Below are 15,083 nucleotides of genomic sequence, written 5' to 3'. Positions count from 1 at the left end.
ACATTATGATGTAATTAATCACAAGGTGTTGGACCCGTTGCCTTCTTCAAAAACATAATGAGATGACCTAACAGTTTTTGTTTTACATTATCTTAAAATGTTCTCCTTTGACATGTATGCCATAATGATGGTGGTGGTGGCAGAATATGTAATGCATTGTTTCTATTAGATTAGACTTTTCATATTTACCTGTAAACAGTAACTCAACACTGTGACTTAGGCTACTTTCACACTTGCGTTCGGAGCGGATCTGTCTGGTGTCTGCACAGACGTATCCGCTCCTATAATGCAGAAAAAATTATAAGTGTGAAAGTTGCTCAGACGGATCCGTCCAGACTTTACATTGAAAGTCAATGGTGGACGGATCCGTTTGAAATTGAGCCATATTGTGTCAACTTCAAACGGATCCGTCCCCATTGACTTACATTGTAAGTCTAGACGGATCCGTTTGCCTCCGCACGGCCAGGCGGACAAACTGTGCCAGACTGATGCATTCTGAGCGGATCCGCATCCACTCAGAATGCATTAGGGCAGTACAGATGCGTTCGGGGCCGCTTGTGAGAGCCTTCAAACGGAACTCACAAGCGGAGCCCCCGAACGCTAGTGTGAAAGTAGCCTTAAATGGAATGTGTCGTCAGAAAAATTCCTTTTGTTTAAATGACTTTTTTTTATATTAAACATACTTTTTTTTTATTATTATAAATATCGTGCAAAGTTCATTTATTTCAGCAATGTAACTTAAAAGGTGAAACTAATATATTAGACTCATTACATATATGAGTCACAATCTCAGGTCCCCTTTGCTCAGGGGGTATGGATTAATTAGCTGACTAGAGTGTGATACTTTGAGCCTAGAATATTGAACCTTTTCACAAAATTCGAATTTTAAGCTGCATTAATGCAATTCCTTTTAATTAGCATTACTGAAATAAATGAACTTTTGCACGATATTCAAATTTTTCGAGTTTCACCTGTATATCAAGAGGGGGTTACACATACATAATATAAAAAATACAAATACGATAAACATGAAATCATGAGCAGACTGATACAGAGGGGGAGAGGACCCTGCCCACAAGAGCTTACAATCTACAAATACAGTAGGTGATATCACAGCCTATCCACTCCCTCCTGATTTCTGCAGAGCTCACAGAACATGCCTAGAAAGCTCTCCCATAGAAGTCAGAGGTCCCCTCCTCACCATTGTGTCTATGGACCATGTGGATGCTCTCCAAGAACAAGAAAGTCTTGACATATATTACGCCTAGTGGTCAGTGTGAACATTGCACGATTTTAGGATTTTTATTTAAAGAGGGCCTTTATTAATTGAGATAAGTAACTGTACTGGCAGGGTACCCTCGCTGATGCTGCCACCCTGCCTGGTTTCTTAAAACGGCACTCCTATGCCGCTCTGCCCCCCGGTATTTTCCCCGCTCAGGAGCAATGGGGAGGAGACAGTCTTTCTCTGTGAGAGTCTCCTTCTTCCCTGGCGGTAGCGCTGTCCAATCGCAGCGCATAGCGTCAGAGCCAGGGAGAAAAAAAACTCCCTGGCTGTGACGCTCTCCCATGCGATTGGACAGCGCTACCGCCAGGAAAGAAGGAGACGCCCACAGAGAAAGACTGTCTCCTCCCCATTGCTTCGATGCTCAGTATTTGCAAAACAGGCAAGTGGCAGCATCAGCGGGGGGTACCCCGCAAGTACAAGTACGTATCTCAATTAATAAAATCCGGTGAAAGGTCCTCTAGGTATAGATGGTGACATGGAAAAACAAATCGCCAAAAATTCTGAAAGAAATATGTTTAACATAAAAGTTAATTTAAAACAATCGGTAATTTTTGATGACACATTTCCTTTAATATATTAAGAATTAAATAAACCCTGAAAACTAGATGTTTGCTGAGTCGCTTTTCAGGGATTGGGGCAATTCCAATGACTTGTGCGACTTTGTAATGTAGCCAGGCCTGTTAGCAGGGAAGGAGTTAGGTGGCTGCCCCAGAGGCACGTATCTCAAGAGGCTTCTTGCCAGAACCTTCTTCTCGATTAAGATGAGCTCAGTCTTGTAGTCACATTTCTTTGAAACCAGACGAGTGTTCTGATCTTCACTAGTTAAGCTCCTTCAGTGGAAAGATGAAAACACGTTTGAGTATAAAGATGATTCTGCATCATCCCAAGTCAGGCTAAAAAGTAGCTTTTTCCTTTTGAAAGTCGTCCAGCAGTATAAAAACCCCTTCACGTCTGGTATCTTGGTTCATTGTCCATGGCTCTCCTTCCATAGTGAAGGGCTTGTACAACAAATATCGCCTGTGTGCGTCTGAGCTCTGACTGTTGAACCAGTGTTCTCTCTTGTAATAAGTTAATTATTTCGCTGAATGAGTCTTTTATCGCCGGGTTGACAATCTTTTAATCCTTGAGTGCCTTTCCCTTAAAATGGAAGTGCTTCAAAGTCTAGTACTTCTGGACAGGCGACAGGTTGCAGGCCCTTTAATACTCTATGCAGATGGTAGGAATGCACTGAGATGGTGGGTTTTAGAATATTTTCCTTCGTGGTTACGATTGATCATTGTCATTTATTGACTCTCTCGGGAGGGGTACATTAGAAGAATGATGGTAGGGTTTGGACTAACAGGGGTTAAAATCTGCATTTTCATTTACAGTCATTATTGTGTTTTATATACTGCACTTATTGCAAGAGCTTAAAATGATGATTCACCATTTCGGTAGTAAAGGCGACGGATTCACTCATGGTTCATCAAGGATGTAATGGGGTCTGCCACTGCTTCAGTTAATCTCTAGTCAGCAGCTCCATAGCCGTTGTCATTTATTTGCAGGCTAAAGGGCAAAATTCTCATTTTATACATGCAGATTCTGCTGCAGAGCTAAAATATTGCACCGATTTCAGCCCAAGTATCACCAGTGCACTGCCGCAGACACCCTCAGAACGGTGAACAGCCGTTGCCCTGTGAGTTTTATAAAAGAAAATGGTCACAAAAAGTTCTGCATAAATGCATACAAACCATACATAGCTTTATGCACAGGGTTGTGCCCATATATCGGTCCTCCAAACTGCGTATATGCAAAATATGGATATCTTCCTCGTGCACGCTGCATTTTTCTCACATAAATAGAAAGGACTATTCTCATCCAGACCAGAATAGGTGATGTTCTAAAAATGTGCGTAACAGCCATATGGATCCACAAAAATACAGATGTGGCCATGGCCCCATAGAAATGTACAGGAGTTCAGTGCACCATCCCCCAAAAATGCACGTTGCATGCAAATGAAAATTGTCACGTGCATGAAACTGCCTTAATGTGTACATGAGTTATATCACTATTTTTGGCTGTGACTTGTATTTGGCATTCTTAGTACTATTTTCTTCTAAGTTGTTTCTGAGCTGGTAGGTGGAGACTAGCTGCTTTCATGTCTGCCCATACACTACACATGGACAAACAGATGATGCTACTTCCTAACTTGCCATAGCACAACCTCAGAAACAGCAGCAGTAATGGAGGACATTATACCACAGTACTGAGCAGTTTAGCTTTGATTCCAGCAAAGTAAAGTGCTTACAAACCAGCAGCAGTCTCTGTCAGTCTCTTTGCCTGTCTCCAGCAGCTCCTCCTTCCTTTGCATCCTCTCCCTCCCTTCTCCATAGGCTTCTATAGAATCTGATCCTTCAGTGAGCAGGCAGACTGTCTTTAAGGAAGAGATATTTGATCAGTGAGTTGAGATTTAGTGGAGAGGAGGGGGAGCAGAACAAGAGCCTGATAAGAGGAGGTGTTTTACACATTGTAGTGTATTCATGCGTTGAAGTCTTTCTAATATATTCCATCATTTTGAAAACAGGCAACAGTGAATTTATTCCAGTTGCAGCATGCCCAAGTGGTATCGCTGCCTGTCAACTGCCAGACCCTCTGTGAGATTGCCAAGCGCTATGAGCCAGGTCAGCAGTATTCAGAGTTTGTGAAGAACCTGCCCAAAGATGACTGCGGCATTGAAGTAGGATCTCATGCACAGATTGGACGGTGAGTGCCAGGGCAACACTGTATGTGCCATTACATACCAACAATTCTCCCTAAATCTTATCTTATGTTTTTGGGGTCTTTTTAGGCTTATGTCAAAGGGAGACGAGAACAGTACCCGTGCATCACATGGAAACCTATCCCAAGGTTCTGCCGAATATCCCCCCCAATCTCCTGAAGACATGGGCAGTCCTTTCTATAACCGCTCTCAGAAGATTGGGCAGAAGAGATCGAGTAGCAGCACTGATATTCAGGGTAGGATGTCCGAGTAATGCCGCAGTATATTTGCCTTCCACTTGTATTTGCAGAGAGTGACTGTTCTTCTGCTTTAATCTTTTTGTAGCCATAAGAGGTCCACCATTCAGGTCCTGGTCCACCGGTAACCAGAGCGGAGGCATGTGCAGTGATTCTGAGAGTGCAGGGGGCAGTAGTGAGTCCCGTTCTATGGACTCTCCATCAGCTAGTCCAGGTACATTTCAGTACTAGTAGTTTCCTAATAACTGTCTGCAGGGCCGGTGCAAGGATTTTTACCAACACAAGCGAAACATTTTGGCTCCCCCCCCCCCCCCCCAAAGCTCACCTGGCCCTGGTCCTGTCTACATCAGCTGGCTGGCTTCTCTGTGTGGTCCTGGTATCTTCGCTCTGCTTCAGACAATCGCTGGTTTGAGGACTGTATTTTTCGCCCTATAAGACGCACCGGCCCATAAGGTTTTAGAGGAGGATAATAAGAAAAAAATATTTTTCATTACACCTCAGGTCAGACAAGCAATCACACCCTCAATGTTAATCAGACCTCAGATTAGACCCCCATGTCGGCCATCGCGCCCCCCCCCCCCCCCCCAATGTCGGCCATCGCGCCCCCCCCCCCCCCCCAATGTCGGCCATCGCGCCCCCCCCCCCCATGTCGGCCATCGCCCGCCCCCCCCCCCATGTCGGCCATCGCCCCCCCCCCCCCCATGTCGGCCATCGCCCCCCCCCCATGTCGGCCATCAGCCCCCCCATGTCACATCAGCCCTCACGTCACATCAGCCCTCACATGTCTCCCCCTCCATCCATGTTGTCACATTTCTCCCCCCCTCCATCCATGTTGTCACATTTCTCCCCCCCTCCATCCATGTTGTCACATTTTTCTCCCCCTCCATCCATGTTGTCACATTTTTCTCCCCTCCTCCATGATCCATGGTGTCACATTTTTCTCCCCCCCTCCATGATCCATGGTGTCACATTTTTCTCCCCCCCCCTTCCATGATCCATGGTGTCACATTTTTCTCCCCCCCCCTTCCATGATCCATGTTGTCACATTTTTCTCCCCCCCCCCTCCATGATCCATGTTGTCACATTTCTCCCCCCTCAATCATGTCCATTTCAAACCCCCCATTCCCCCCCCCCATGCCACATACATTTCTCCCTGTGGGCCGCACAGACAGACTACTCAGACATTTGTCTGCACAGTTACTCACCACCAACAGCTCCGCCTCCAGTCTCCAGGCCTCCGCTCCCCAGTCTGAACCAGTTGCTGCTGCCTGCTGCCTGCCGCCCGCCGCCGCTCCACTTGGCAGTCACACCCCCCTGACCCCGTGACTGTCTGTGTTGCCGATGCCGTGCTGCTGCTGAGCCTGCGTGCTGCTCTGTGAGGGCCGGGGCCGCACAGCACTCCTGCAGGCTGGGGCGGGCGCCCTGGCCTGGAGGGGGAAGAGTCCGCAAGTTGTGTATTTAAAAAATAATTAAAGAAAAAATTCCGCCCTGGCGACGTCCCCCCCTTCTCTGCGCCCTCAAGCAGCCGCTTGGTCTGCCTTATTATAGAGCCGGCCCTGACTGTCTGTATAAAATAGGTCTTTGATTTAAGGTTTTATTGTATTTCAGGAGACTTTAAGAGACGCCTCCCTAGGACTCCATCCACGGGGACCATGTCATCGGCTGACGATCTGGATGAGAGAGAGCCTCCTTCTCCTTCAGATAACGGTAATTAGGCCTAGTATGGGTTTGTGAAAGTTACCCTTACACCTTTATTTGCTGCTGGCCAAACACCCGTTCAGTAGACAGCCATTCTTCCTGACACATGCACAATGCACTCAGCCAGGCTTGCAGTGGGTGCAATGTTCCTCCTACATGACCTGATCATAGGCCAATATTGAATGCCAATCAGTGATGTACAAGTCAATCAGCATTCATTTAAAGTGCCTTTCACACTAAGGGAAAGGAGGGCAGATGATTGCTATTTCAATCGTTTGTCTTCGATTCACTTTGCTTAGTGTTGGCAGCACATCTCCTGTTTCCATAGGGCGGTATACTGCTAAAAAACAAGGGTTTTAGGTGTTGCGTGAAAGATGTGTTCACCCAACAATCAAGAGTTTTGCTCTTTGGTCGGGTGATCTGCGACACTTTTACACAGGCCAATTATCGGGAACAAACATTTGTGTGAATGTTACGGTAGTTACTAATAATTGACCATTTTTTCGGCTATGTAAAATCACCCTTAGCCTCTGCCAGAAACTTGCAGCTCATCTCAGGAGTGGAAATTCAGAGATCCTTCTTATCCCCTAACATCTGTCTGGGGAGGGTCGGCAAACCCCCATACACACACATAAGGTAGTCTGCCAACTGTGCTCTTATCTGTATGAGAACCTGTCACCTCTCCTGACATGTCTGTTTTAGTAACTACGTGCACCCCCCTTGTAATAATTCTGGCACAGCTATTCTTATGACTCCATGATGTGCCATTCCTTTATTATTCCTGCTGGAAGTTATGAATAAATTACTAGCAGTTTGCAGTGAAGTTCCAGCTAGTGGTTACCAGTTGGTGTTGTGTCCCTGCCCAGCGTGAAACTGGCAGCACTGATTGCATATCGTCAGACTGTGCAGGGACCCCTCCCCAACTGGTAACACTCTTGATCTTCATTGTAAACTGCTAGGAATTCATTCAAAAACTTCTAGAAGAAATAATAAAGGGATGGCACAACAGAGTCATAACAGTTCTGGAGCAACTATTTTTATTACAGGGGATGTTATAGGCCCTCTTTAATGTGATGTGCTTTAAAGGGTTTTAGTGTTTTATCGTGATGACCTGTCCTCAGGATAGGTCATCAGTATCTTATCGATGGAGATCTGACTCCTGGCACTCCCGCCGATCAGATAGGCTAGGAGTAGGCCATCTGACCGATGAACGTGATGTCAGTGGCCTAGGGTAGTCTACAAGGAGGCCGTGGCGCTTCTTCAAACAGCTGATCGGCAGGGGTGCAGGGTGTTTAACCCCCACCAATCAGATATTGATGACCTATCCTGAGGACACTTGGAAGACCTCTTTAAGATATTATTAGGTGGCATTGGAGCTGAGGAACTGTTTGCCTTGGGTTTGATGACACTAAAATGTACGCTTGACCCAAAAGGCATTCGAATAGATTGCAGAATAGATTACATTTATGAGTTTCTTGCAATAACTTTTTTATGATGTTTGGGGTTGCTGTGTACCATGTGCTCATTACAGCAGTATCCTTTTCCTTTGTAGGCTTGAATGACCTCGTTTCTGAGATTGCCAATTCCCCAGGACCATTCCGGAATACCATCATGTCCAAAGCATCCCAGACACACAAGCTGCGAAAACTAAGAGCTCCCTCCAAGTGCCGAGAGTGTGACAGTCTAGTGGTGTTTCATGGGGCGGAGTGCGAGGAGGTAAGCCAGGCCAGTAATTCAGGTTTAGGCACCAGACAAAAAAAAATATACAAGGCTATGGGACATTGCTTCTCTTGTGCATGCTTTGTATGGGTTTACTGCATTTCCCGTCCCACCCAGGACTTATTTTCACCATAGCTTTAAGTCAATGATTACACAATTGTTATTATTAGCCCTTTGCATAAAGGGACAACAGCCCATTTAAAGGGTTCCTTTATTGCAGTGTTCTCTTGCTTGCCATAAGAAGTGCCTGGAAACATTAGCCATTCAATGCGGACACAAAAAGCTTCATGGAAGACTTCATCTCTTTGGAGTAGAATTTACTCAGGCCGCCAAGAACGCTCCTGATGGCATTCCTTTCATTATCAAGAAGTGCACCTCCGAAATAGAGAGCAGAGCTCTATCTACAAAGGTGAGGGGGTTTCTTAAATTAAACCCAGATTGGGAATCCACCACTATGTTTTCCACCTTTTGGCAAGTACGTCACAGTCTGTGCAGTTCACGGTAAAATATATACGGTACATTGAGTCCATATCTTCTTGGATATGTCGAAAAGTATATCAAGTAATCAAAAGGGTAAAGGAAGAAGGCAAACAGATTTGGTGGCAGCGTCCATTTGTGTAGTACAGTAATGATCTGATCAATAGAAAATTAAGCATTGGGCAGATATTGGGGTGACTCGAGACTTTCCGGTTGAACATACACTGATAGTGACTGCACATTTCAAAGCATCTTCTAGGCCTAGTGTGGTGTTCTGATTCCTAGATGCAAGGTGTTTTCCAGCTCCGCTGTTTGTGCTTTGTATGCTGGTGAGGTCTCTAACCAGTTCAAAAGCAGGCCATTTATCCCCTTGCTCACCAGGCACATTTACTGTTTTATACTACATGCATCTTTGGCCCATTTTATTCTGTTAATTTTTGCTTCTTTATTTAAATAATTTTTGCAATGTATAGACTAGCGTACATTAGAGGTACAATTCAGGAAGTGCTTTGATATATATCATATTGCTCTGACATGATGTCAAACCCTGAGGAGCACCAGAGGAGCATTCATGGAGTTACATTCCATCTAACCAAGGGAGCACATTAAGCTAGCGTGTGTATGGTTTAGCCGACTGCTTGGGGTGGAGCTTAGTGGTACCGTGGGGGCCCCCAGACACTATGCTTTTGAGCCCCAGAGTTGGTAAATTTGTCCCAGTCACACAGACCCACTGGTGAAACTGGCTTAATGGAGAGAGATCAAGGTAATCACTTGGTTGTCCAGTCTAATAGTAAATTCAGAATTGGTTTATGTAGAGGCCCTTACCAGTTTAAATAGCTGTAGTAAAGAACCCATTTTCAACAGTCATGTACCTGAGGTCAGACTAGAGGTGACATCTATGACAAGTTCAGAGGTATAAAGCCATCTGCTTGTTGAAGGCCACCCATGGATAGAGCAGTTTTTCCCTCATTGCTCTGTGTGTTTGGCTATTTTATCCTCCTTTCTTGTCTACAACTTTTTTAAATTCTTCACCCTGAAAGGGAACACACAAACGGTTGGAAAGTTTAGATTCCTATAGAGTTTTGTAAGTGATACCTTACAGTTTATCTTATGACTTTCAGGGCATTTATCGTGTGAATGGCGCAAAGTCCAGAGTTGAGAAACTGTGTCAGGCATTTGAAAATGGAAAAGACTTGGTGGAGCTGTCCGATCTGTACCCCCATGACATCAGTAATGTCCTCAAACTGTACCTCCGACAGGTATGTTATTTGACGTTAGCCTTTGCTGTACAGAGTGGAAAGACCTGTTCTTTCTACAATAGTATTTACGCACACATATATTTGGTCATGTCCTGTATCATGAAATGCTAAATCCTGCTTATTGTGTCATCCTTCAGTTGCCAGAACCTTTGATGGTGTTTTCATTTTACAATGAGTTGATTGGACTTGCCAAAGAAAGTCAACGTGCCATTGATGAAGTTGACTCCAAAGCAAGTAGCCCTCCATTAAAAAGGCAACCATCTGGAGTGGAGCTGAACAGAGTCATCTTTAAGATCAAAGATTTGCTGAAACGGCTGCCGCCGCCTAACTACAAGACCTTACAGTTCCTAGTGGGACATCTTCATAGGTAGTATCTGTTTAAAGAGGACCTGTCGCCTCTCCTGACATGTCTGTTTTCGTAACTGCCGTATTTGCATCCTCCATGTGATTACAATTTTGGAGCATACTGTTCAGAGGGGCAGGAGGTGACGTTCCCTCTATAATGCAGCTGACTTTTAACTATGAGTCATGTTTTTGTGCTGTGTGGGCTAATAATGCAGGTGGCCTGTCTATACTATGCTGCCCTTAAAGCTCACAGCATATTAGAAGTTTTCGGATTTATTATATAGACACCCATTTTTTTTCCCCCGCATCATGGAAGTGCTCATTGGTATGCAGGAGCTGCAGGCAGCGCTGCTAGCACTGACTGTACTCGCCGCTCCATGGTCGTCTTCAGGGCGCCCGCTGTGCTTTGTTCTGACTGCATATAGTGTCAGGACGTAGTGCATGTAGGTGTGCACCATGCCATGACGCTGTGCGATGTCAGGTCACGGTGCAGCATGGCTCCAGCACAAGACCAGTGAGTTGGTGAGTGCAGGAAGAATGTGCGGTCTGGAGCAGGGGAGGTAATTTGTTTTTTATTTATTTTACTGTCTGGTCTGAGGTCTGATGAAGATTGGGGGGATCTGATCTGAGGTCTGATTGGGTGGGGGGCCTCTGATTTGAGGTCTGATAAAGAATGGAGGTCAGATTGGGGGGTCTGAACTGAGGTCTGATAAAGATTGAGGGTTCTGAACCTAAGGTCTTATGAAGACTGAAGTCTGATTGGGGGTCCAATCTGAGGTCTGATGAAGATTTGGGGGTCTGATCTGAGGTTTGATGAAAAATATTTTTTTATTTTCCTCCTCTAAATCCTAGGTGCATCTTGTGATCAGTGCTTCTTATAAAGTGAAAAATACAGTATATTGTTTTTAGTTAGCCCTATGTAACAATAAAAGGGATTTGACATTTAAAGTTCTTCTCTCATGAAGACACCTACTGTGTATATTGTAGAGGGGGCTCTCTCAGTGACGACCCCCTCCATGAGACAGTATGCTCTGCTATGTATTAATGTCTTCTGTTCTGGAGGACAAGGACGACCATTAATCCCCGGCAGTATCCTTTGTTTGTCTTGTTGTCTTGAGCAGCACTGTATGTATTACAGTGGTGCTCCATCCATATATCCCAGCCTATGCAATGTATGCGGTAGTGTCCCATACTGACAACATATGGACAAACCTCTACCAGAGAAAACCCACTTTCTCTGCAGTTTTGATGTGAAGGTTGTCTTTTTGTGGTGGTACATAACGTGTTCTTCCTGCTCCACATAAGGATCCAACAATTATAATTATAGCGCATATATATTTTTCCCCATTCAGGGTCACAGAAGAAGTGGAAGAAAATAAAATGACGGCTAGTAATCTAGGAATAATATTCGGGCCCACCCTGCTTAGACCACGTCAGACCGATGCTACCGTATCACTTTCTTCTCTTGTGGACTATCCATATCAGGCCCGTATAGTGGAGCTTCTGATATCGCACTATGATAAGATATTTGATGTGTCACGTCAGATGATTAACTCTGAGGATAGAGAGCAGCAGCAGCAGCAGCATTTGAGGAAGGTGCAGTCACTGCCGGTGGGGAACGAAGTAAGATTCGCACAATTGCACTAATTTATACAAACCTTAGACACCAGACTGAACGGAGATTAATCTTATGCAATTTTCTTGGCCTCCTAGAGTGTTATGCCATCAAAACGCACCAACTCCCTGGATGATGCGTCGTTCGATTTTAAAGGTGTGGAGGAGAGGTTAATCCGAAGCCAGAGTGTGGATATTGTTGAGGAGAATGGTATGCAGTTTGTGATATTGCTATGGAAGTGTTAGCGCATGGAATTTTCTAAAACGGCTGCCTTTCATTATTTCCTATACTGTTCCACCCATAAGGGTATGTTCACATGTAGCCGATATGGTGCAGATTTTCCGCCCGGGTTTGGGGGGTGGAAAATTTTCAGCGCATTACAGTTAGCAGCAAAGTGGATGAGATTTTAAAGGAGTCATCCTATCTGGACTTTTATGACATCTTGATCTACCATAAATGTCCTATAGATGAGGGTCCTACCTCTAAGACTCCTATCGCAAGAACGGGGCCTCGCTTACCTAGTTTCAGAAGTCCCATAGCAGCGAATGAAGAGGACTCCATGGGCACTGTTCTTGAGATGAGATATTTATGGCGTATCCCATTGATATGTTATGAATTTCCAGATTGGACAACCCCATCTTCTCCACAGACCAGCTGGGATGCGATACAGATATTCACCATATATTTTACCCCTTTGAATGTAACATGTTAAAATCCATGTGTAATACATGCAGAGTTTCTGGAGAACTCTGCTGAAAATTATTCCTACTACTCCATTATGACATTTAAAAAAATGTTCCTGAATGTAATGACCAAAAAACCATTTGTCAGTTAATGCATCCAGGAGTAGAAGGAAGAAACAAAAAGAAGACTTTTCTATTAGAGGATTATTAGAGTATTATCACTGGTATAGTTTGAGGTGTTTCTATTATTTGTGCAGGTATTAGCTCTGATGAGATATTTGGTCCCCTTTTTCGCGCGCACTTACACTTTGGCATTTATTTTACTATAATTACATGTAGATTTTCCGTGCACGCTGCACTTTTAGTGGTGAAATGTGCGCATTTTATCTTGCAGAAATTAATGTAAGTGAATCTGAAGAAAGAGACTCCTCAGAAGCAGGCAGTCCTGTCGTCACCCTGCGTGGTTCAGATGAGCAAGGTGAGTTGCCAGCCAGTTGGCTGAAATGCTCTGGGTTGTAGTTTTGCTCCAAACATTACCTTGAGCTCCTAAGCCGACCATACATGTCAGATAGCTGCGGCCCCCTATATACATGTGCATCTGGCTCAGCCGAGCAGCTGTAAGGCTAAGTTCACACCATGGTTTTAATTTGGGTATTCTGTTCTGGCATTGGATCAGAATACCGAAATTGTGGGATCTGGCATATACCGGTGTCCAATGGATCCCATTCACTATAATGCAGCGTCATTTTATCCTTTTTTTCTCTGCAAAAAATCTGTGACGGAGGCTCTTTCTGGAATCTCTGCCACAGATGTGAACCTAGCCTAAGGAGACTGACAGACACCTCTGCAGATGGTTTGCTACAAGGGGAACAAAAGGAACGTCATGTTAAATTCAAAATGCTCCACCCTTTCTTTACCCCGACAGGGGGCAACTGAACACCCCATGTGTACATTAGATGGTCGTCCAGTTCTGCCGAAATCGGCACGTTCGCTGACTTTCATCTAATGTGTAAGGCCACGATGAGTGTCCATGAATGGCATTGTGTTATGACTTGACCACAGCAGCCCTAGACACCTCATTTAATCCCTTCATGCCCCTATTTGTATCATAAACTAAGGGATTTTGTGCCCCTTCAAGTCCTTTGTTCATATAAACCATTCAAAAATTTGGGGTCAATCCTAGCCCAGTGGTTAAGCGGTTATGACTTTGGACATAGTGGGGGAGATTTATCAAAACTAGAGCAAAGGAAAACTGGTATAAATATAGAGTTCGGACCGCGCATATCATCAAGGCCAGTATACAAACAGTTTTTTCCTTCTTCCTTCTCCTTTTTTAAAGAAAACCCGGGGCTGCAAATATCCTATATATGGATATCCTGCAACTAATAAAAGTTAAGATAGTGTAAGTCCGTACGGTTATTCAACCTGCACTGCACAGATTATACTTACACAGCGCTATATCAACCAAGGCGTGTGTATGATATCCCTTGTAGCTGGTTGGATTTGTTCTGACGGAGATCCACGTTCCCATGCAATCACGCAGGGGCTAACCACGGACTTGATTCAGATATACCCCAGGTATATCTACTGTTATTTTCGATTTCTTTTCTTAGAGGTTTCTGTGAATACAAGTGGCTCCTACAATAGTGAAGCTCTGATAGTGTTTGATTTAAAAATTTATTGGCACATACTCACAAACATGCTCTTTAAAATTCGCATGTGCCAATAAATTTTTAAATCAAACACTATCGGAGCTTCACTATTGTAGGAGCCACTTGTATTCACAGAAACCTCTAAGAAAAGAAATCGAAAATAACAGTAGATATACCTGGGGTATATCTGAATCAAGTCCGTGGTTAGCCCCTGCGTGATTGCATGGGAACGTGGATCTCCGTCAGAACAAATCCAACCAGCTACAGAGGATATCATACACGCGCCTTGGTTGATATAGCGCTGTGTAAGTATAATCTGTGCAGTGCAGGTTGAATAACCGTACGGACTTACACTATCTTAACTTTTATTAGTTGCAGGATATCCATATATAGGATATTTGCAGCCCCCGGTTCTCTTTCAAAAAGGAGCAGGAAGAAGGAAAAAACTGTTTGTATACTGGCCTTGATGATATGCTCGGTCCGAACTCTATATTTATACCTGTTTAAAGCATGATTGACCCCACAACACTTTTCGGACCTGCAGCACAGCATTTTTGCGGACTGGTGATAAATTTATTTTGCATAGCAAAGGAAAACTGGCTTAGTTGCCCATAGAAACCGATCGGATAGATCGTTATATTTTCCAAAGGAGCTCTGAAAAATGAAAGTTGGAATCTGATTAGTTGCTATGGGCAACTAGACCAGTTTTACTTTACGTCAGATTTGATAAATCTCCCCCATTGATTGATGGTACGAAGCTTTACACAGATTGCTTCCTCCTTCGTATAAGTTACTGTGTAAAACTGTTGGGAGAAGAGTCATTGATTATGCGCAGTCTACATCACATCTCAAGGTTCCATGACCTGATGTAACATTGTTATGACACAGCCATAGACATTCATTATTGATTCATCGGAGAATCCAGCAGCGACTACTGGAAATCGCCTAAATTCCCTGCTAGAATTTACCTTAGTAGCCAACCTTCATGAGAGATGAGTCAGAAAAACAGTTTGTATAATACGTGGTGACTTGTATGTTAAAGGGGTTCTTTGGGAATGATTTAAATTGTCCTCCATGGCCATGAGTAATGAGACGTACTTGAGCATAATTTGCATTTATGGATTTTTCTTAAAGTGTTTCTCCTGGAATGATTCAAAATTAATGCCAGAATCGCGTCCTAGAATGTGAGAAGGACTGGTAACCTCCACATGCAGAGCTGCCTAGGGGGGGTGAGGGAGAAGGCCCTCACTACAATCTACTTTCTGGTATTTGCATATGCTACAAATTGGTGAGCATTCCGGTCAGGCTGCTCAGCCATGATGGCATATCATAGGCAAGATCACATAATTACATCAT

General features: G+C 44.2%; 1 protein-coding gene across 2 annotated transcripts in view; it reads left to right on the top strand.

Annotated features, from left to right (window-relative positions):
- ARHGAP29 (Rho GTPase activating protein 29) overlaps nt 1-15,083 on the top strand; it is a 111,984-nt gene that overhangs the window by 92,483 nt on the left and 4,418 nt on the right. For both annotated transcript variants that reach the window (XM_044300678.1, XM_044300679.1), the window contains 11 exons: nt 3,849-4,027; nt 4,113-4,279; nt 4,368-4,493; nt 5,888-5,986; nt 7,530-7,693; nt 7,917-8,105; nt 9,295-9,432; nt 9,570-9,799; nt 11,130-11,400; nt 11,491-11,602; nt 12,470-12,553. In XM_044300678.1, coding sequence (XP_044156613.1) covers nt 3,849-4,027; nt 4,113-4,279; nt 4,368-4,493; nt 5,888-5,986; nt 7,530-7,693; nt 7,917-8,105; nt 9,295-9,432; nt 9,570-9,799; nt 11,130-11,400; nt 11,491-11,602; nt 12,470-12,553 — 1,759 coding nt within the window. The remainder of the gene's footprint in view (nt 1-3,848; nt 4,028-4,112; nt 4,280-4,367; nt 4,494-5,887; nt 5,987-7,529; nt 7,694-7,916; nt 8,106-9,294; nt 9,433-9,569; nt 9,800-11,129; nt 11,401-11,490; nt 11,603-12,469; nt 12,554-15,083) is intronic.

The sequence above is a fragment of the Bufo gargarizans genome, chromosome 7 (assembly GCF_014858855.1).
Source record: "Bufo gargarizans isolate SCDJY-AF-19 chromosome 7, ASM1485885v1, whole genome shotgun sequence".
Classification (NCBI taxonomy): domain Eukaryota; kingdom Metazoa; phylum Chordata; class Amphibia; order Anura; family Bufonidae; genus Bufo; species Bufo gargarizans.
Note: the sequence above shows the minus strand (reverse complement) of the source record. Positions and strands in the feature narration are given on the sequence as shown.